Source organism: Recurvomyces mirabilis (genome assembly GCF_035927965.1).
Source record: "Recurvomyces mirabilis strain CCFEE 5264 chromosome Unknown scaffold_46, whole genome shotgun sequence".
Taxonomy (NCBI): domain Eukaryota; kingdom Fungi; phylum Ascomycota; class Dothideomycetes; order Mycosphaerellales; family Teratosphaeriaceae; genus Recurvomyces; species Recurvomyces mirabilis.
In genome coordinates this window covers 75,234-96,938 of record NW_027041980.1, presented here as the reverse complement: position 1 = coordinate 96,938, position 21,705 = coordinate 75,234, and the positions used below count along the sequence as shown (strand labels likewise).

The 21,705-nt window shown below is 53.5% G+C and overlaps 10 protein-coding genes across 10 annotated transcripts; 5 read left to right on the top strand and 5 right to left on the bottom strand.

The window, feature by feature from the left end:
• Positions 1 to 12: 12 nt before the first annotated feature.
• Positions 13 to 1,658, top strand: LTS14_010651 (uncharacterized protein; the record flags this gene model as incomplete). Its single annotated transcript, XM_064843327.1, has 2 exons — positions 13 to 1,327; positions 1,408 to 1,658. The coding sequence occupies 2 exons, from the start codon at positions 13 to 15 to the stop codon at positions 1,656 to 1,658; spliced, it is 1,566 nt and encodes a 521-aa protein (XP_064689129.1).
• Positions 1,659 to 1,770: 112 nt separating this feature from the next.
• LTS14_010650 (uncharacterized protein) lies at positions 1,771 to 2,128 on the bottom strand (the record flags this gene model as incomplete). Its single annotated transcript, XM_064843326.1, has 3 exons — positions 1,771 to 1,854; positions 1,915 to 2,058; positions 2,117 to 2,128. 3 exons carry the CDS (start codon positions 2,126 to 2,128, stop codon positions 1,771 to 1,773), a joined length of 240 nt encoding a protein of 79 aa, XP_064689128.1.
• A 554-nt stretch (positions 2,129 to 2,682) lies between these two features.
• MNS1 (mannosyl-oligosaccharide alpha-1,2-mannosidase) lies at positions 2,683 to 4,960 on the top strand (the record flags this gene model as incomplete). Its single annotated transcript, XM_064843325.1, has 2 exons — positions 2,683 to 4,494; positions 4,544 to 4,960. The coding sequence occupies 2 exons, from the start codon at positions 2,683 to 2,685 to the stop codon at positions 4,958 to 4,960; spliced, it is 2,229 nt and encodes a 742-aa protein (XP_064689127.1).
• Positions 4,961 to 5,268: 308 nt separating this feature from the next.
• On the bottom strand, positions 5,269 to 5,954 carry LTS14_010648 (uncharacterized protein; the record flags this gene model as incomplete). The annotated part of the gene is made up of 2 exons (XM_064843324.1): positions 5,269 to 5,693; positions 5,747 to 5,954. The coding sequence occupies 2 exons, from the start codon at positions 5,952 to 5,954 to the stop codon at positions 5,269 to 5,271; spliced, it is 633 nt and encodes a 210-aa protein (XP_064689126.1).
• Positions 5,955 to 6,965: 1,011 nt separating this feature from the next.
• On the bottom strand, positions 6,966 to 7,965 carry LTS14_010647 (uncharacterized protein; the record flags this gene model as incomplete). Its single annotated transcript, XM_064843323.1, has 2 exons — positions 6,966 to 7,847; positions 7,897 to 7,965. The coding sequence occupies 2 exons, from the start codon at positions 7,963 to 7,965 to the stop codon at positions 6,966 to 6,968; spliced, it is 951 nt and encodes a 316-aa protein (XP_064689125.1).
• A 554-nt stretch (positions 7,966 to 8,519) lies between these two features.
• Positions 8,520 to 10,166, top strand: LTS14_010646 (uncharacterized protein; the record flags this gene model as incomplete). Its single annotated transcript, XM_064843322.1, has 2 exons — positions 8,520 to 8,868; positions 8,977 to 10,166. The coding sequence occupies 2 exons, from the start codon at positions 8,520 to 8,522 to the stop codon at positions 10,164 to 10,166; spliced, it is 1,539 nt and encodes a 512-aa protein (XP_064689124.1).
• A 410-nt stretch (positions 10,167 to 10,576) lies between these two features.
• On the top strand, positions 10,577 to 13,748 carry LTS14_010645 (uncharacterized protein; the record flags this gene model as incomplete). Its single annotated transcript, XM_064843321.1, has 3 exons — positions 10,577 to 10,835; positions 10,885 to 12,029; positions 12,081 to 13,748. 3 exons carry the CDS (start codon positions 10,577 to 10,579, stop codon positions 13,746 to 13,748), a joined length of 3,072 nt encoding a protein of 1,023 aa, XP_064689123.1.
• Positions 13,749 to 13,859: 111 nt separating this feature from the next.
• Positions 13,860 to 15,128, bottom strand: LTS14_010644 (uncharacterized protein; the record flags this gene model as incomplete). Its single annotated transcript, XM_064843320.1, has 2 exons — positions 13,860 to 14,735; positions 14,793 to 15,128. 2 exons carry the CDS (start codon positions 15,126 to 15,128, stop codon positions 13,860 to 13,862), a joined length of 1,212 nt encoding a protein of 403 aa, XP_064689122.1.
• Positions 15,129 to 15,502: 374 nt separating this feature from the next.
• PAK6 (serine/threonine protein kinase, STE, PAK/STE20) lies at positions 15,503 to 17,617 on the top strand (the record flags this gene model as incomplete). The annotated part of the gene is made up of 1 exon (XM_064843319.1): positions 15,503 to 17,617. The coding sequence occupies one exon, from the start codon at positions 15,503 to 15,505 to the stop codon at positions 17,615 to 17,617; it is 2,115 nt and encodes a 704-aa protein (XP_064689121.1).
• Positions 17,618 to 17,871: 254 nt separating this feature from the next.
• On the bottom strand, positions 17,872 to 20,258 carry LTS14_010642 (uncharacterized protein; the record flags this gene model as incomplete). The annotated part of the gene is made up of 5 exons (XM_064843318.1): positions 17,872 to 19,053; positions 19,105 to 19,709; positions 19,765 to 19,837; positions 19,898 to 19,934; positions 20,080 to 20,258. 5 exons carry the CDS (start codon positions 20,256 to 20,258, stop codon positions 17,872 to 17,874), a joined length of 2,076 nt encoding a protein of 691 aa, XP_064689120.1.
• Positions 20,259 to 21,705: the final 1,447 nt, after the last annotated feature.

Genomic DNA, 21,705 nt, shown 5'->3' with positions numbered 1-21,705 from the left:
AGGAGTTTGACCATGCTGGAGTCCTACGACTGTGTCAAGCGCATGACAGATACAGTCCACGAAGTCGAGCCTTACGTCGGTACTTTCATTCGTGGTATGGTAGAAGGCAAGAAATCGAAAGGCAAGAGTGGTAAGAAAGACGACGAGGATGCTTCCAGCATTTTTCTGGGAGATGCATCTTCACATCGTCTCACACCTGTGCCTACAACTTCGGCCAAGCCTTCACCAACCCATCAGTCAAGCTTTGCTACTTCGCCGCCACAGCCATCTTCCGAGCCCAACACACCCGTCAGGCATGATCGCTACGATTTCCTGACACCGTCGTCACCCAGCAAGGCGTGTCCATCTGGCAAGAAGAAGCTTATGGGCCAGTCGCTCATCCTGCCGCCAGATTCCACGCCAACCCCTGAGATACCGCTCGGAAGAGATGAGGGTGCAATTCGATCCAGCGCAGACTTCGCAAAATACAACAAGGAGCTTGCTAGGCTGCGTGCAGCCGATTCTCCGACGAAGTCACAGCTTTCGAGTGGCCGAAATATCGCTCTATCAGACAGATTAGGCAACGAGCTGATGGAGACCGTTGATGATGCGCAGACACCTCCGAGCACGCCATTCACTCATCCTCGCGCAGCTCCAGTAGCTCACATGACCAGCTCGACCACGGAAGAGCACTGCGATGACGTCGAAGAACTGGTGAATGTGCCGAATGCAGAAGGCGCGGTGAGACACGTGGAAGGTGAGCCGCTACTGCCTGTGCAAACAGCTTCTTCTCTGGAGAACCCGAACGTTCCTGACAACCGACCAACATCTCTGGAACATCGACAAGACCACAACATGAGATCATCACAGTCGTCCTCGCGAGCTCCATCGCAGTCAGCCGAAGATGAGGCAGAAGAGCTGCGTACGTGTCAGGTCACTGTTGAAGATATCCGAGCTCGACTTCCAGCAGAAGGGATCACAATCGCGGCATTGCGAGAGTCCTTCGGTCCCGAGCTCGTTCCGCAGAACAAGGTTGCCGCGAGAACGTTCTTGCACCTGATCAAGACAGCGGCCACGCCCAAGGATGGGAAATATTACTTGAAGACTACGGCATCATCTCAGAGGTCCTCTCAGCCTGCTCCTTCGCCGGTGAAGCAGTCAGAGGCGCCAAGCCGTACAGAAGGATCTGATATTGTCAGTTTGGTAGCAAACGCCGCTAGCGACAAAGCCGCATCAGGTCAGGCACAGAGCGAGCCAACAGACGAAGTGTCTCGCACGAGCAGATCACTCAAGATAGAATCTACAGCATCATCGGTCCCGGTCAAGCGGCAGGCAGATATTACTCAGCGTGAGTCTGCACGAGACTACAAAAGGCACGATTCGATGCCAATGCCACCAAGAAGGCCTAAATGCTTCGCCAGCTCGAAGAAAATTGCAAAACCAAGGCGGCGGAAGAGGAAGCCATCGAGCTAGACAGCAGGGTGCCAGAGGAACATGAATGCGTGCGAGAGGATCTTGAGGAGCGAGAGCTTGCGATGCTGCAGCAAAAATTGAATGATGACGATGAAGAGCATAAGCAAAGGATGCAGGTGCGCGAGCAGCAAGCTGAAACGCTGCGGCAGGTAAACGAGGCAATCCGAAGAGCCGAGGAGGCGATAAGAGCTGGTAGCGTTGAGTGAGCAAGAGATCAAGCTGGCGCATTGAAGCAGTACCAAAGGTTGGAGTAGTAGGAGGCTAAATATCATGGGTATCATAACTTTGTCAGGAAAGAAGCATCATATATCAGCCCCTTCACGCTCGTGGCGCACGCAGGTTGGCTTTGACTCTAGCCAACAGCTCTTCTCTCGTGGCTGTGCTTCCTGCCATTAGACCTCTCTGTCATTGAGTCAACGAATTTGTCCCCAATGATAGAGTAACTCAGGTTGCATGACTTACAGCGTTCAGCCACCGCTTCACATCCTCCTCGCTCCACGTCTCTGGTTCGCCTTTGGGATCGGGCTGTTGGGGAAACATGTCGCCACCCCAGATCGACCAGGCGGCTACGGCTGTGACGAGGCCAGCAAAGCCTAGGAACATGTTCTGATGTATTCATCAGTCTTGTGGTAAGTTAACGCGATTCATGAGAGGCACTGCATACCCTGGAGTTCATGGCTCGATCGATAGGTGTAGGCATGTCGACGGTTGTGATAATAGGTTATGTATGATGGGCGCTTTCTGGATACAACGTTGGTTGAAATCAGGCAAGAATCGACGACTGGAACGTGGACCAGGAATAAGGATATATATACCCAGCGATGACACTTTGCCTTTCATGAAGTGTAGATGCCTTGAGCATGTGCGTCTTGTGGCGGTGCATATGCACTACTGCACCTCGCCAGGTTCCGTCTCTGGGGTGCATGGGCTCTAAACTCTATCCTCCTGGAATACCAAGTGGCATGTGATGCATGTCGACTTTGCGACATGATCTGACCTTGCTACGTCTCCTGGTGGAATATGATGGACGAAGTATAGCTAGAGGAGATTCCACGAATTGGTACCGCAGAAGTGCACGATAAAGGAATTAGCGGCCTAGGATCGCAGTGCACTTAGTACTGAGGATATCCCAGAGACTGACGCGTTGCGGCCAACGAGGGCCTCCGCGTCGAGAAGCGGTCGCCTCCGAGTGAGTCTGGACGGTCGATATCCAGTTTGTTGTAGGCCACGATGGCATACATCTCGCAGACCGGGCCTACACAGCGTCACACCGACAACTGGCAGAGCTCACACTCACGATTCGACATAAATGGCCAGGGCAATGGCAGTATCACAGACAAGATTAGCGATGTCTTTGGCGGCGATCGGAAGAACTCACTACCAATGTACAAGGATAAACCATTCCAATATCCGGGCGGGAGGAGGAAGATGCCGTGGTATAGACAAAAGAGGATCATAGCAGTGGCGTTGCTTAGCCTGGCTCTGTTATCGTGGTGGTTCGGGATACTATCGCCGCTTTCGTACGTGACAGGAGGGTCAGACAAGGCACCAGCAAAGAAGAGCCAATCGTCTTGGTCATTATTCGGAGGAGGCATCGTTGACTGGGACGATCGGGCACAAAAGGTCAAGGAGGCGTTTCAGCTATCATTCTCGGACTACGAGAAGCATGCATGGGGCGATGACGAATACCATCCGGTCGCGAAAGATGGCAAGAAAATGACACAAGAAGGTCTGGGCTGGATAATAGTCGATGCGCTGGACACAATGATGCTCATGAATCTGACGACCGAGCTGGAGCATGCTCGCCAGTGGGTGCGGCATAACCTTACATACGACCAGGATCATGATGTCAGCACGTTTGAGACCACTATACGAATGCTTGGTGGGTTGTTATCAGCGCACTACCTTAGCAGTAGCTTTCCAGGCGTGTATGCGCCCGTCAATGACACACTCAGCGATGACATGTATATTGAGAAGGCCGCGGAATTGGCCGACCGTCTCATTGGCGCTTTCGATACACAATCAGGCGTGCCCCTTGCAAGTGTCAATCTGCATACACAGAAGGGTATTCCATCTCATGCTGATGGTGGCGCATCATCTACAGCAGAAGCCACCAGCGTTCAACTAGAGCTAAAGTATCTGTCCAAGCTCACAGGTGAGACGGGATACTGGGAGAAAGCCGAGCACGTCATGAAAGTCGTGGACGACAATGCCGAACCAGACGGCCTTGTGCCCATCTTCATCTACGCCGATCGTGGTGTATTTCGGGGCAATAACATCCGCCTGGGCAGTCGTGGCGACAGCTACTACGAGTATCTTATCAAGCAATACCTTCAGACCTCACAGCAGGAAGGCGTTTACAATGAGATGTGGAAGGAGAGTATGGCAGGCTTGAAGAAACACTTGTTGACGTACAGCTCGCCGTCGAACTTTACCGTACTGGCGGAGAAGCAGAATGGCCTGGAACAAGCTCTCACGCCTAAGATGGATCATCTCGTCTGCTTCATGCCCGGCACGATCGCACTGGCCACTACAGGCGGACTAACAGTAGCACAAGCGCGCAGAGAGCGTACATGGGGTTCCGAGCAGGAAGACGACATGATCCTGGCCGAAGAGCTTATGAAGACGTGCTGGGGAATGTACACGGTCACGGCGACTGGCCTCGCCGGCGAAATCACGCACTTCAAGCTCCATGATCCGCCTCTCATGTACAACGACTTCGCATCTGGTGACCGTCCCCGTGGGCCTAAGAGCTTTGAGCGGATGCCCAATCTTCCAGGCGTGGACTCTAGACCTGTTGGTACTGACGACTACAATATCAAGTCTGCAGATGCGCACAACCTCCAGCGACCCGAGACCGTGGAGAGTCTGTTCTACATGTGGCGAATTACTGGGGACGAGAAGTATCGGCAGTGGGGATGGCAGATGTTTGAGGCTTTCAGGAAGCATACCATCACTCCTGATAGTACAGGCTATAGCTCCATCAATAGCGTGCAGAACGTTCCGACTTCGCTGCGAGACAATATGGAGAGCTTCTGGCTGGTACGTTCCGCCATCGCCACCGGGGAATCACTGCTAACATATATCTCAGGCTGAAACCCTCAAATACTTCTTCCTCCTCTTTTCCTCAAACGATATACTACCCCTGACAGACGTCGTATTCAACACAGAAGCTCATGCCTTCCCGCGCTTCAAACTGGGCAAGCTCTTCAAGACTGGCTGGGAGCGCAAGCCACGGGACGAGTCAGGACATCTCTTGCCAGTCCCGGACAAAGCAATTGAAGAAAAGAAGCCAGAGGGCGACAAGCCTGATCCTCTTGCCGGTGCCGGGCCGAGAAAGATACAGACCGTGCATCTCACGTCTACCAAGGTCGTGCCTGCGACCGAAACCACATTGCTACCGCAGAGCGTAGACGTGGCGAACTCGCAGACAGAGACGGATAGTGAGGCTGCTGAGACGGCCGTTGTGCCTGTAGTCGCGGATCCGGCAGTGGAGATGGTCACGTAGACGTTTTGTACAAACACATGTATCAATCCAAGCATGGCAATCCACAGGCCCGCAGGTCACAGTTGCTGCACACTCTCATTTCTGATGGTAAGGAGCGGTCCCCCGACTTTATAGCTGCCTTGATATGTCTTGGGAAAGTCCATTATGCAAACTGCTCAATAGTCGATGTCATCCCAAGCATGCTAATCAAGCACTTGAGCGGTGGTCGTTGCAAAGGTATCATGCTGATGGTATAAGGCTATCTTCCTGCTCCTGCATTATCCTGACTCCTCTTGAAGTAACATATGCAGACCGTTCCCTTATCCTGATTAAATCGCAGCAATCAAACCAGCAAGCATAACACCCACACCCATACCACTCGCACCATACGTGGCCTTTGCTTCCGAGCTGCTTGTCGCACTAGCCGCAGCGGCGCTGTTCGCGGACGATGCGCTCGACTGCGCACTGACGGCTGACTTGCTGGCACTGGACTGTGCACTGGCAGCTGAGGCACTCGCGCTCGAAGCCGCGCTCGAGTTCACGGTCGATGTAGTGCCAGAGGAAGCGGCGGCAAGGACAGAGGAGACGGATGAGGAGACTGAAGCCGGGATAGAGGTGCTCATGGAGGACATAGACCCTGTGGCTGAGCCCGTAGAGCTCGCGGCTCCTGAAGCACCTGCTGAGCAAGTCGCGGATTGTGGGAGGTCGCTGACGCCTTGGCCGGCGCAAAGGGAGTTGGCATAGTCGATTGTGTCTATGCCAGTGTCAGCACTACCTCTATACTTGCTATATATTCTCCGCACGTACTCTGTTGATCCGCAGCACTACAAGCGGTGCTCACGCAACAGGCCAAATCCGCGAGCAGAGTGGTATCCGAGCAGATACACTTGACATCGAAAGTGCCGCAGCTACCAAAGCCGGGGCCTTGAGAGACGCAGGTTGAAGCGCATGGAGGAAGACTGACGGCGAGCGCGCTGCTCGCGGACAGGACGGCGATAGTGATGGAGGCGCGCATTGTAGGCTCCTCTTTTGGCTACCGTTTCAGCTCGAATGCGGATGCGATGAGTGGTGATTCCCCTCGTGAGCTATCGTCGTCGTCAACAACCGTGCACTACTTCAAACGTTTCCAAGAGAATACACGATAGTAGTGTTATCAATGGATCGGAAGAGGTGGGAGACGACGATGTTCCACTAGAGTACTCCGTACCCATACACGCCATCGACCCACGGTGGCTTGACACAAGGGAGCGGGCTCACGAACTCGAGGCCCTTGCGCCCACGCCATCCCGATCGGGCACCACGTTTGCGAACAGCCAATCATAAGCTGCAGCGACAAACATATCATGGCTGTGTTCGGAAGCTCGGAAGAGACAGAGAGCCAAAAGCCATGTTTTTCACGATGCCCGAGATCATAAGAAGATTATCACGATACATATCAGTATCTCCTTCGACCGATCTTTGACATCCCAGTCGATGAGTGGGGACCGAAATGCGGTGCATCGGGCGACAGATCGTCATCTCTGAGGGAAGTAGAGGAGATGTATTCGACTCATGATCAGAGGCGCGCTTCTCGCCCTGTGCCAAAGAACGTATGGGTCTAACTACGCGTCTGTTCTCCGAGACGTGCGCTCGCTGGTGATAATCTGACAGCCCTTAACGTAGCTTTTCCTCCGCCGTTGCACAAGAAAGCTGAACCATGCTACTTTCGGACCAAGTCCTCGTACAGCTTTTCAGTACAATGTCATATATGCTAATTTACAACTCTAGCCAAAGAGTACGTATCGAGAGCTACTGGTATGCGTCGACGGGTCGGACCTAGCGCAGCATGCTCTCTTGATGGGCTGTAGACGGCGGCAGCGCTGGAGCTCTTCCTGCTGGGCAAGTGCAAGCTGTATGGAGCGTCTTTCGATATGCCTCTTGCGTAACTCCGACTGCTCAATGCGGCGGCCAATGTAGAGCGTCCAGTAATAAGTTGACACTTCGTGACGGCTTTCTGACTCGTCGTCCAGCATTGAAGGCTTACGACTTAGGCCCTGTGAAACTGCACCGGCTGGCTCGCCTCCCTCGGTGTCTTCTGCTCCACCGCTGCCCAATCAATCGCATCCCACCAGTCTTTCAAGAAAGTCCTCTTCCCATTTATACCGTAATCCCTCAACCACACATGCTCCCACGTGTTTACACAAAGCACTGGTAACACATTCGTACCTCCGGGCGGCAGCTTCGCCTGCTCCTGTCCGCTCTTACTGTACGCCCCAAAAGCGCCCACAGGAGGCGTTGCGCGCATGTACTCGTCGTAGCTCTTCGCGTTCTGGTTGTTGGCGTCAATCCCTTGTTGGCGGTAGCCGGCTTCGGCATAAGGAGTTCCGGCTAGGTAGGTGGTGAGGATACGCCAGCTGCCTCGCAATTTGCTTCCGCCGCCTACGGATGAGTTGTCCAGATTGCGAGCCCAGATCAGCCAGACGAAGCCAGGGCCAAACATCGATGCAGCGGTGTCGAGCATTGTCATCTGAAGTGTGCCGATAGAGCCGAAGGTGGTGCAGAGAGACTGTTCTAAGGTCGGCAGTTTGTCCAGTTTCATGGGAGCGGTGGAAAGGGTGGAGAAGAAGAAGTGATTGTTGTGCGCCATACTGGCATGGTTGAAGAGGGAGGCGGCCATGGGGTTTCGGGCGAATTGTAGGGCGAGGTCCTTTGTCTGCGCGTTCTCCGTTGGTTCGCCGGCTGTAAGTTCATTGAGCTTCTGCACGAGAAGTGCTTGATAGTCCGTCCATGCTATTCGGAAGCCTTGATCGCTGAGCAGGCCTGGGATACCATCTTGTCTGAAGGTCTCGTCGAATGTCAAAGGTGGAACGTGATGGGCTCGCCGTTGCTGCTGTGGTAATCGTGTCTGTGATATGATGGAGGCTCGGGTCTAGGACCGGTCAGCACAGGCATAGGAGTTTGGGTTGGTGGAGACATACACAAGAAGGGCAAGTCCAAGTCGATGATGCAAAGGCGCTCGCCGGTCGTGCTAGTCTTCTGGTAATCATCGTTGTCGCGTGGGCATTGCAGTCTTCCAGGACCGTAGAATCTCAATCTAAAGCCCATCTACAGGCTCGAGTGCTCAGAGGGGCAAAGCGTGTTCGGGAGCGACCGCTTCGCCGCGGGAAAGCCACCACTCTGCCACAGCCAACCGTTGCTCTGCTCTTTGCCTGGTACCAGACAAGGCGCCAACATGTTTCGGCTGCAATTGTATCAACGCTGTCTAGATGCCATGAACCTACTAGACGCTATTCTTGCCATCGGCCGAGTCCTTTTGACGCGCTTGTACGAGCCTACAGATGCATCGCGCGCTTCGGTCTCGACACTCGACAGACTCACGTCTTTGACGCGGTAAGACTGTCTTTCATCTGCTGTCTTCGCATGTCCTAGTTGCTTGAGCTTTCTCACCTTCTTCGCATCCTTCTCTGCGACCTTGACGCGACCACTTGCCTGTTTCCTTGGTTCTCGCCACACTATTAATCCGCGCTGGTCGCAACAAGTACGCCTAAACACGATAGACACGACCACAATATAGAGCATTTCAATCTAATACATCAGCACGATGGCGGCGCGATGCTTGTGGACGGTGGCTTTCGGTGTCCCCGCGGCAGCGCGCGTCCTTTGGGTACCGGCAACCTTCGACCCGAATGAGAGAAGGAGTCTTGGTGGCAACAACCTATTCTCAAGAGACAATTCTGTATCTTCTTGCGGGGCGAGCTACCCGAGCGACTTCACCTGTCCTTCCAGCACCCAGTGTCTAGCGCTGAACACGACCTCCACAAAGGCGGTCCTATGCTGTCCTGCCGGCCAGGACTGCCAGATCATCAATCCAGTCAATTGCGATCAAAGCTTACAGAATGCGACCTTGGTACCGAACAGTCAGCTGCACGCGAACCCAACACTATCATTGAGTATGTGTGGCACCGGCTGTTGCCCTATGGGTTACTCGTGTAGTGGCGGGCAATGTACTGCACAGTCATCTGCAACAGCAGCAAGCCCTATTACTCCCACATCCTCAGCTACAGCCTCGACAAGCGCCACAGCCACTAGAAGTACTACCACGAGCTCTGCTTCTACACCTACGACATCAAACGGTGCTTCTGCTACTGCTATACCTGGCGAAGCGGTCGACGGTGGCGCTACCTCCTCGTCTTCGAATTTCTCAGGAGGCTCCTTCGCTGCTGGCTTTGTGCCAGGCGTCTTTCTGGGAGCACTTTTGATAGCGTGCCTTCTATTTATTCTGCTCCGACGAAAGAAGAGGACTACCAACGCGTACTACAACGAGAAGCAGAGCCCACGTGATACACTTACCGACTTGACAACACTCAGTCACAGACCAACGATGCATGGACGCTCCATCAGCGAGCCTACGCCAGACCCAGCAGCCGCGCGGACTGACTTCCTACGCGGTACACCACCACGTGTACCGGATGGGACGAATAGTGAGAATGGCTACAGCGTCAACATCTTTGGTCCTACATCAGCACCCAGAACTCCTGCGCGAACGCCAATGGCAGCAAAAGCACTATTTAGTCGATCGCCCTTCATGAATCAGACGCCGGCGACCCCGCTATCTACCCAGCCTCCTTTGCCAGCACATCTGAAGCGCGGCACACTCTCATTCAGCATCAGCCCGGTCAGGGCACTCAGAAAGCAAAAGAGCTCATACTCGCTTCGCCGGCACATGACCGATGCTTCACGAGGCAGCGATCGACGGATGACCCGAAATAATAGCACAGAGACCATACAGGTGCTCATGCCTAATAACGAACCATATACGCCCGACCAACGACCACCACAAATCCAGCTTCCGGCAACACTAGGTTCTAGTGTCTACAAACCTCAAAAAGTATACACTAGTGCTGCCGAGTCATGGCGGCTCTCGCATGCAGCTGATCTGGAAGACGCTGGGCCTGCACCATATGCGCCATCAGCATCCACATATCTGGACTACACGTCCATGAAGGACCGGGGCTTCACGAACAACAGCGAGAGTAATGTGGGAAGAAAGCTGGGGACGCCATACACACCTAGCAAGTATACTGGACTTGGCAATAACGGTACGGCGACGGGTGCAAGTAGCAGCGCAAATAGTCCTCTTGGGGCATCTGGACGTGCTGACAAGCGCGTCACAACTTTTAGTGCATTGATGGAGAAGGCCGGCCTGAACAAAGGCGAATGGCTACCTGAACACAGCAGTCGGAAGTGAGCCGGTTGAGGTAATGTCACATATAGCAGGATCTATATCGAGCAGCATAGAACTAATCGGACATTTTTTACATACATCCCAGCTGCATGCATCAGCGGTTTCTCATTGTGGTCGTGCAAAGATGAAAAGTGGGTCCCGCTTGTCAGCTCTTCGCCGCTAGATCATGGAAGCCCAGATCCTTCATTTCTGTTCTTACCCTGCACGTTCCAAACATGCCATGCCGCTACTGTACGCTGTGCATCCTCATGTGTAGATCGCTGGTCAGACCGATGCGTGGGCTTGGAAAGGCGGTGCAAGGTACGTGCTGGTCGTCTTGGCGAGATACGAGTAGGTAAGAGAAGTCGCTGGGGACATTCTTCCAACCATTTCATTCTCCCTTTGCTGCGTGTCGTGCTTGCGCATCTGTCAAGATGAGAAATCACCGTGGCGTGTTCGCCATTTCAATACTGGTGCGTACGGCTCTGGGACAGAACAGTACTAACACGGGTGTGGGCGATGTGATTGCTGGAGTTATCGGCGCAACATCTGTCAATGGATCTTCAGCAACACAACCTATAGCAGTCGTCAATAGCACGTCTGGAGGTGCTGCTGTTCCGGCTGGGCTTCCTGTTACAAGCTTCCCATACAGCAATCCGAGTCCGACATGGACTGTTGCGGCCAGCGGGACAGGTATTATATGAACCATGCAATGGCATTTACTCTGTCTAACGGAACCCAGGATCCGCGTATGCAGTGGCTTGCAATGTCGAGAATGTGCTCTACTCATATCTCACCGAGTCAGCATCTCAGTACGGCGAGAAGGTGGCTAGTACGAGTTACACAACTGTTACAAGCTACACTGCGACCGTGACCACCCTTTGCGATGGCCACGAGCGAGTTCTGGGTTCGCTTACAGCCGTGTCAACGGTGACTAACAGCACAGTCTTTTCTTTGCCTGTAACGACGAATATACCCTCGCCTTCCTGTGCAGTCAACCCGGACGACTACACCACATACGTCTCCAATCCTTGGCTCGACGCGTCTGTGAACAGCCCACAAATAACCTTGGTAGTGTCTCTCGATGCTTCTCTGACAGCAGTGACCGTCAACGGCTCTTCTACAGCGCTGCCTGCTGCTACCAACCCACCCAAGCTCACCATAGACGGCACAACTTTCGCCGCCAACGATGAGTCCACGTATCTCGTCCAGATCGACTGGAATTCGATGGAACCTTACAGCGCTGGAGAAGAGTTCACGATGACACAGTACGGCGATAAGTTGATCTATGACGCTCCACAGCTCATCACAGCGTCTACGACCCAGACAGCGGATCAGAGCAGTATCACACAATCAGTGTCTGGCGGCATAGGCACAGTCATCGCCGCAAACACGTCCACTTCTACGAACTGCCCTTGTACGATTGCAGGCCAGAACGTAAGGCTTCTGTACTTCCCATTCACGTCAAGTGCATCGCGAGATCAATGCCAGACAGGTCTTGCACAAGGCACTTTATGTCCCTACGCCGGCGCCACCGTTATAAATGCCCAGAACTCCCTCTCTATCGCTATTGAGGAGCAAGTCGATCAGGGATCAGTCTGCCCGTACGTGCCGCTCAACTACACCAGCACGAAGAACAGTGGACCTTATGTTGTGTCCTCTGGAACAACATTCTACGAGAACAGAGCATACCTTGCTTTCGATGTCATGTCTGCCACTCGAGGTTGCGGTTATGGTGATGCGGTTTCTGGTCGTTTGGGCACTACTGATAACCTGGCTACCACGAGGTATGTTGGTTCGACGTATACCGATGGCTATCTTGAGCTGCCATCTTCAGATCTCTATTCTGGTTGCGGATACTCGTACTTCTATGATGCTGTTGGCTATGTAAGCTATTTCCTTCGCTGATAGATTGGAACTGGACTGACTTCTCTTCAGAGCTTCAACTATGCAGACCTCAACGAACCCGTTCCCGCGAGTGCTTTCCTCTGCCAACCTGCCTGCTTCGAAGCCGTCGCGTATTCAACATCAACACTCCAGTACGGCGACTATCTCAACGGCCAGCTAGCTGACCCTGGTTTCTGCAAGATCATCCTGGAAAGCGAGTACAAACCACAACTACTAGTACCACCGCAAGCCAGGACTCTCGACCCAGAATGGTCTACATGCGTGTTAAAGCTCGAGGGACTGTACGATCCGCCTGTTGCACTTCAGCAGGTGGTATCTGAAGCAGCGCCGACCGTGCCTGCTGGTGCGACTACCACAGGAGCGTCACCGGCATCTACACCTACTTCACAAGATGCCCCTCAGACGAGTGCAGCTGCCGACAACCTTCCAACGACCACCCCGGTAGCTCAGGCGGGCAACGACAATGGTGGGAGTCAGTCTATTGCTGGCCCATCTACACCGACAGTGCAGGCTCCTGCGACTCAAGCACAAGCATCTCAAGGACAAGCTTTGTCGGGTAACGCAGACCCAGCCACTTCGCAGCCAGGCAGTCAAGCAGTTTCGAACGTAGACCCCGGCTCTTCTGCGGCGCTCAGCTTTACCTTTGCAGGCAGTATCTACGTCGTAAGTGGCGCTGGAGCTTCAGCGGTGGCCGTCGATCCGAGCACTAACGACGGTCTATCGCAGAGTCAAGCCTCAGCAGTCGTGGGAGGCCAGACTGTCCAGGCCACACAGATCTATGGTGAACAATCTGCTGTGATTGTGGCAGGATCGACGCTATCTGCTGGAGGCGCAGCTGTCACGGTGGGGAACACTGTATTCAGCTTAGCGAGTGGTGGTCTGGTTGTAGGCGGTACCACGAACGCCCTTCCAACTGCTGGTGCCGCTTCTGCAACACAAGTGGGTGGTGAGGCTGTTGTACCAACGACTCTGGCTAGCGGACAGAGTGCTGTGGTGGTGAAAGGGTCTACTCTATCAGTCGGCGGCTCACCAATCACAGTCAGCGGTACAGTGGTCAGCCTGGCCTCTGGTGGTCTAGTCGTTGGCGAGAGTACCAATGCTCTACCAGTAGCTGGTGGGGCCTCAGAGACACAGATCAATGGCCAAGACTTTCTCCCGACCAATCTAGCTGGGGGCCAGACTGCTTTAATCGTAGCTGGCACCACATTATCCGCCGGTGGTTCAGCAGTAACATTCAGCGGTACAGTGGTCAGCCTAGCATCTGGAGGGTTAGTGGTAGGGGGGACCTCAAATGTTCTGCCACCGCCTGGTGGAGCTTCTGCTACCACCATCAATGGCCAAGCCGTGGTCCCAACAACTCTGGCAGATGGCGCAAGTGCCGTAGTTGTCGACAGTACTACGCTGTCCAACGGTGGAGCAGCCCTCACTGTTAGTGGGACCGCTTTGAGTCTTGGCTCTGGTGGCCTTGTGGTTGGTGGCACACAGACAGTCCCGCTGAGCTCTGGAAGTGAATCGATGTCATCCAGGCTTCCAACGACTACTGGAAGATCATCTGGCACCGCAGGTCCTGCCGGAGCATCGAGCACAACGACCTCGGCTGGAAGTGCGAGGATTACTGTCTCAATAGTGTCAATGATAGCAGCTATCGCCGCGCTTATATATAATTCGCGGTACCAAGTGTGGAACACACACCCATGAGCCTCAGCAATGATATGGAGAACCGCCGGTATCTAGGGCATATGTGGATTTTTGTATAGACATCCTAACAAGTCTATGATCCGCCTCACCAACACGTCGTCTTACGGCTCTTCATTCCCCGACCGCATTCATGATGATCTTCTGATATCCATCCACGGCACCATATAATTCCTTCTCAGTAAGCATCTCATGATCACTATGTGCTACCAGAATACTCCCTGGCCCGTATAAGTACCTCTTCTGCCCTTTGACCGTGCTCTCAAGCCAAGGAATGTCAGTGCCATAATTCACAGTCATGGCGTCAAAACCAGGAATATCATGATCGATATCGATTGGTCCGTACCCAGCGCTCGTATACGAGACTTCAATCACATCCTCGACCTTCATATCGTCCTCGAGAAAACCTTGAACGGCTAGGGAGGTGACTTTATTGATCTCCTTGCGAATAGAACTAGGTGTTCCTTCAGCGATACGTACAGCAACCGTGGCATTGGCATCTTGCGCTACGACATTTGCGGCTACCCCTCCCGAGATCTTGCCGATGTTGAAGGTCGTGATGCCGTATTTGTCGCTCTCTGGTAAGTTCTGGCCCAGCTCCATGAGCGCAGCTAGGGCTTTGACCAGAACTTCATTCGCGGAACGACCGAGCCATGGGTAGCCGGAGTGAGCAGCTTTACCCTTTGCTTGAAGGACGAGACCGAGATTGCCTTTGTGGCCGGAGGCGAGTTTGCCTTCTGTGGGCTCGCCGAAGACGATAGTTTGGGGGTTTAGACCGAGATAGTTTGCTTTGCGCATACCGTCGCCGCCAGTCTCTTCGCCGACAACATAGAGGAGTGCTACATCTTCGACATTGATCTTGCCGGCTGAGATGAGCATGTTGACCGCGATTATCTGAGTGGCGACGCTGCCTTTGGCATCTACTGAGCCGCGGCCGGAGATGGTCTTGTCTCTGTCGTTGTCGTGCTTGTATGGGTAGAAAGGTGGTACCTACCCTCGGTTCAGCGCTGCCATTCTTAGAAATGGCTGTCGTATTGAAAGACTTACAGTGTCAATATGGCTAGTCACGAGTACTTTGACATCTTGCTTCCTTTTGCCTGGCCACGCGACCACGTTGAATCGAGCAGGATCCTTCTGAATGTACTGCTTCACGACATGATAGCCTTGCGACTTCAGGCTATCAGCTAGCCATCCTCCTACACCTTCCTCATTGCCGGTGATGGATTCGATAGACGTGAGATTAGCATGTAGGCCAATCAGATCATGCGTAAGGTGTTTCGTGCTGTCGGTATCGGCCTGAAACGACTCTTGCGGAAAGACATTGCCTCGAGCAGACACAATAACGGCGGTCGCAAACGGTAGCAACGCAGATACGAGTCTCATGTTGGCGTGATAGAAGGTAAGTGAATGGTTTCAGGAACAGGCAATTCATCATGCATGACCCCGCATCGACCGGCCAACGACGAGGGCCAATGCATCTCCATAACATTGGTAGCGCTAGACTGTTCCGTAACACCAATCCTGATGCTTATCATAATATTCTGGTAGTGTGGTGAATGTTTGCTGACTAGCATCTTAGAGAGCACTTTCTTGAATGACAAAAACACTTTCCTGAGTAGGGCTTGCTTGTTATACACTTTGGGTGAAGGCATGATCGAGTATATGAAAGTCACGAGTAGAAGGATCACAACAGCGTCGAACACATTCCGACGACCCTCACGATCGCCTGAGCAAAGAACATATACAAACAGCCAGCCATGGCAGGCACAATGTCCTCCTCCACAGCCGACCCTGAGACGCTATACACACGACAAGCATGCATAGGAGGAGGCAGCTTCGGCAAAGTCTACAAAGGTGTACACAAGCAGACCGGCCAGTCGGTAGCGATCAAGATTATCGATGTTGAGAATGCGGACGACGAGGTCGACGATATAATCCAAGAGATCAGCATCCTATCCGGCCTCAACTCGCCATATGTCACCAAGTACTATGGCTCTTACCTCAAAGGCTCGGATTTGTGGATCATCATGGAGTACTGCTCGGGAGGAAGCTGTGGAGATCTGCTGAAGCCTGGAAATATGGTGGAAGAGTATATCTGCATTGTGGTTCGAGAGCTGCTGCTGGGCCTAGAATACTTGCACAGTGATGGGAAGCTACATCGAGACATCAAGGCCGCCAATATCTTGCTCGGCGCAAATGGTCAAGTGAAGCTGGCAGACTTTGGTGTAAGTGGCCAGCTTACAGCGACTATGACGAAGAAGAACACTTTCGTCGGCACGCCTTTCTGGATGGCGCCGGAGGTTATCAAGCAATCCGGCTACGACCACAAAGCAGACATATGGTCTCTCGGCATCACAGCTTTGGAGCTGGCGCAAGGCGAACCACCGTACAGCGACATACATCCTATGAAAGTGCTGTTCCTCATACCTAAGAATCCTGCTCCAACACTAGAAGGCAACTTCAGCCGAGAGTTCAAGGACTTCGTGCATCGATGCTTACGGAAGGAGCCACGTGAGCGACCGAGTGCGCGAGAGCTGTTGAAGCATCCATTCGTACGGAAGGCGAAGAAGACTGCATATCTCACAGAGCTGATCGAGCGGCACGAGAGATGGCAAGCCACGCACAGGGAGAGCAAAGACCACGATGACGAGGACTATCGAGACTCCTCGCCGGAGCGAGACAGCGAAGAAGAAGATCTCTGGGACTTCGGCACCGTTAGACCAATTGGTCGACGAGGAAATGGTGCGGCTCCCTGCGGTCTACGAGTCATGAACAACGCCGGCATGAATTCGCGAAGTTCGCACATCTCGACCTCGCCCACGAAACGATCCTTCTCTAACAAAGAAAACTCTTATGGTGCAGAGGAAGATGATGACCCAAGTGGTACGGTCAAGGGAGCCATGCCACCTCCGCCACTTCCCAAGACACCATCACCAGCAAAGCGACCTGCGCAACCGTTGCAATCGCCTTCTGCTGCGGCGAAAGTACCTTTGCCACAGACACCGAGCCGGAAGCCTGTCGCCAGTTCACAGCAGCCTGTGTCACATACACCTGGACGAGTCGATCCTGCGACCGGTTCACCGCGTCCTCCCGCTACGCCACAGACGCCGAGGATGCTTAATGACGATTTCCTGCAGCAAAGTATTGCAAGCGATATGTCGCAGTTTATGAAAGGGCTGAATATTCAAGACGAGCCGTTGGCGCAGCCTGTATTACAACAGCCACAGCAGATCATTCCACAAAGTCAAGTCCAAGCAACGGACTTCGGCGCCATGCACGCTCAACAACAGAGACCGACCAATGGCAGTCGGACGGCAAGCACGAATGAGCTTTACCAGAAGCCGCTGCCCAGCTTCGCACCGCCCATGGATGGTAGCTCGACAACGTCACGCACTTCGACAGACGAGCAACCACTGCCGCCAAACGACAGAGCTGAAGCCACAACTTCCACATCAAGCCGCACCTCTACAGCATCACTACCTGGTCAACAAGAACATCAGCACCAACATACACCAGGATCACAAGCAGACCAACCCGTCACCGCCCTAACCTCCGTTGTGATTCCAGCCCTGGAAGCCGCCCTTCATCGCCGAAGCCACCAACTAAGCACCCTGCAAAAACGAATTTCCGCTTCTCAAGCCTCACGCACCATCTCAGAAAATATCGATCAAATACCCTCACCAGCTGCTTTAGAACACAAGCGCCAAGCGCACGATCAGATCCGCAAATGCATGGTCAAAATCGTAAGGCTGTTCAAGGAGATCGATGCCCTCGATGCTACGGCGCCGGTGGGAATGGGTGATGGGGTTGAAGGGGTGCTGGAGGGGTTTTTAGAGGAGGTGTTGTGTCGGGTTGAGGCGGAGGATGTCTGAGACGACGATTAAGTCACCACGCGCGCATTGGTGCGGAAGGGCACGAGCTACATGAGCGCATGGATTCGTGAGTATTGGGCAGCTATACAAGGGGTATCGTAGATTGTTCTGTTACTGGTTTGTTACTGCTGTTAGGGATGCCATGTGCGACCGCTTGCTTACGTAGTCTACCTAAAAGGGTGGCAGATGATGCCTCATCAGTCATACAATACTTTTCAGCATCTGGTGCTTCCTATCTCAGCTTCTGTGAACGTTCACAGGCCGCAGTTGACAATATTCAACCCTCTTTCGCGACCGATGGCGAACCAATCCACCTGCTCCATCCTCCCACCAGCATTGACAACGCGTCCCTGCTCCTCGCACACGGCCAAGAGCAGCTGTCGCGTCCGCAGCGTATTCTGTCCAATACTTCCCTTCGCTGGACTCTCCATTGCTTTGATGATATGTATGGCCTGGTTCTTACCATCGGCCTGTGTCGTTGATGTGCCTGCCATGAAGATCGGCAGTACCATATGTCTGTATGACATCGTATTGGAGTCTGAGCGTTGTTGCGATGCTGAGACGTGTTCGCTCGCAAGGGCTAGAATGCTGTAGCATCGTCTCTCTGTGTCTGTGTATACGTCTGCTTGGTTGGCAAGCGGTATAGTTCGCTGAGATGGAAACATGGAGGTCCTGGAATAGATGATGGATGCTTGGTATAGCAAGAAAGCATGCTCGAAGACGTATCGTGGTCGTGGTGGGAGTGCCCGCCCTGCTTCCCATGTATCCGGGCCAAGAAATTCCGGGTATGACACTGTCCAGAAGTTGACCAAGTCGCCCTGCAAACGTGACACGGCGGCTTGCCATCGTGCATTGGCGCCCGGTGATGGTACTGCTACTGCAGCAGCTTCACTCCGACAAGCCTGTGCCAGCTGTGCCAACTTGATCGTATTCAGTACAACTCCTTCGTTGAGTCGTTGTATCGCTGGCAAGATGCGAGCCTCGTTCTGTGAATATGGCGAGCCTATCAAGGACGCAGGAATCTGCTGGTCCAAAGTGGGCAGCATATTATTCTGTAGCATCGTGCTGACAAACTCGCCATTTCCGCTGCCTAGTAGACAAGCATTCATGTCAAGCTCGCAAATCAACCACAGCAGGTATCCATGTGGCTCCCTGCCGAAACGTTGATGGCGTTGCACGGCTATCGTGCGAAGATGGCTGAGATGTGTCGCCCACATTACATGTCCATCGTGATCGGGAGCCATGGGAACACAAATGTCGTAGATGAAGAGTAGTAGATGACGAAGGAAAACGCCATCAGAGAGCATGTGGTCGGCCGTAGTCGGCGTTAATGTGGCAGATAGCGCATGTTCGTAGTGTTGTAGAGCTTCTTCGAGCGAGATCCTTCCAGTGTAAGAAAGGTTCAGAGCACTTATCGCGCACATGGCGTGATGTAGCTGTACAGTATGTTAGCCAATGCCACTCTTTCCATTCATGACTTTCCTTACAGGTGTGAAACGTGCAGACTCGATCTGGAAAAGATCCCTAGTAGAGCCCAGGACCAAGTCTTGCGTATTGTTGTCATCTGTGGTCGGCTGCAGCAGTCTCGGTGTGATGTTCTGCCGGAAGTGTGCGATCAGATGAGCGTCCCCAGCAGGAAGTGTAGCGAGTTGATTGACAGCAGCGGGTAGCATAGAGACTGGTGTTGATGTAGATATCGAGAGCCGTTGTAACGCATCCGGCATGTTCGGCAGGCGGGGAGACGTAGCGAGCGAGTAAGCACCACCGCTTGCAGAGGTGGCATCCTCGAAGCGATCAAGGACGACCGTGGTCAAGTCATGGCTAGTGATTGAACGGCCCCCTGAGGATGTCGAGCTGGTCACAGACTCTTGAAGGGACTGGGCACTTTCGCGCCGGCCACTTGCTCGAAAGCTCGTCGCAGCATATTCTGGTAGACTGGAAAAGCTCTCGGGAGTAGCAATGACGGAGAACGTGCCTGGCCTCTGAGTCTCTGCTTTGCGTTCTCGGTCTTCGTCGGTTGTCAATGTGGTGAATGCTGGTAGATCGTCCCAACGTCGAGCAACATCTGAATTCGGAATTTGTGAGGCGCTGGCTGTACAAGAAGTCAGCATCACAGGGTCTGCTCCCAACAACCTAGTTTCACATACGATCCCATACAAAATTTCCAGTCGTCGTCACATTAGCATATTTGCCTTGCGTACTTGGCGTGGCGTCGCTGAACTGCGCGTCCAATCAGGTCAGATTGCATACACTTTGTAATTCCCGTCTAGATTGACCTACGTTCCATCGGTGATCCCAATCACATTCTCTGTTCAACCTGGTACACGGCTGTTCGATGTCAGACACATCGCACCACTCGGAAATAGGTCGTTACATACTCCGCATCGAGGATGTTGCTCATCGCATTTCACCTGCACTTCATTAGTACCCCAAGCAAATTCCAATGCCAATTCCTTCCATACCTTTCTCCCTCTGCAAGTCCAGCAGCCTGCTCTCGAACGATGTGAAAGTCGCGGCGGGCGACCAGATAAAGAAGCGGAAGTAGCAGAAGCGCGGTCTTGACCAGAATTCGATGGCGACGAGCGTGGCGCAAGAGAAGGCAATCCGCCTCGACGACTCCCGGATGAAGAGTTCTTGCCATGAGGCTGCATAGTCGGCTAGCTGCGGCTGAAGCCGATCTCATGTTCCGAAGGAAGCAGTATAGGTACAGGTTGGCGAACACATGAAGCCAATAGCAAGTCATGTATCGAGTCAGACCAGGGGAACCCCTCTCCTGTCGTACCGTCGCCAGAGCTTGTCAAAGTCTCTTTTGAATGAGCGGCGGGGATATCAGTTATTTGAGATGACCCTCGGCGACCACGACCTCCCCTTTAATGATGCGGTTGCATGTTTTCCTGGTGGGGGAGGAGACGGCGAGACATCTGGAGAAGCCATCCTTCACGGCCCGCACTAGAAGGGGCTCACTATGCAGCCAGGACTTACAGAGGCGAAGCAGAGGTGACGCAGTGGGCATTGACGGCATTTGTGCGGGCATGCGCCATGTCTACTAAGGAAGGTTGTTGTTAGCCACGAGCTGCCTAGCCAAGAGCATGTCCGGATCCGTGAGGTCTAAAACACATCAAAGCAAGGAGGCGCGACGGCGTTGGATCTAATGATCGTTACTAGCCCACTGTGGCTGCCTTGAGGTGCCGTATGCATGATGAACAACGAGTTGGCGAGGCCGCGTCACGCTAATGTACCTGCTCCACTCCCACGTGCTGTCCGCGTGTGATGTCGGCTTCTGGGCTGGCTTCTATGCAAGGAACTGCATCGAAGGCTTTGGCTTAGAACTCAAACTGTACTCACCCAGAGCAGTTGACCGCTGAGCTCAGACCATGCTACCCGGAACCCGGACCTGAGACGAGCACTAGGCCTCGGAGGCTTCTGACACATATGTTCTCATGGCGTATGCAGTTGAGCTGCGGGTGAGGTGAGGTGGCCTCAGCTGGAGGCAGAAGAATCGGCATCGGCCCATGGCAGGTAAGCTAGAAGCGACGGAATCTAATAAACTCCTTCTAGCGTCGAGCGACTCATGCGGATCGAGAGCTCGCGTGGCAGAAGATCATCCGTGAAACACTGCAGATCCGGCTGTATTGGCGGTGCGTGGACGGAGCGGCGCCCATGCCAGCCACAACGCATCTGTCGCGTGGGAAACAAGGATTTTGAAACCTTCCAGATGCACACGATTCTGCGCCGGGAACAGTGGCAACGTGGCCGCCCAACGCGTCAGCGTCTCGCTCATTCCCGAGCATGAACGAAATTGCTTCTCGATCGAAGCGGCCTGTTCGGGCTACTCGTGGAGACATAGCACCAACCGAGATTGAGCACTGAATGTCATCAACGCGATTGCTTTAAGCAGTCGATCACACAGGGCCGGATGGCGCAATTCTATATTGTCGCTACGAAGCCCGGTTGGCGTTCCTCGCTAAGAGCCGACAAGTTCTAACGACGCTGCGTCATCTGCCGATCTACTACCACGACTCGGTCTCGCTCTGACAAAGATGGTGGTACAGCATATCGATCTGCCTGGCACTGTCACGGTACGATGG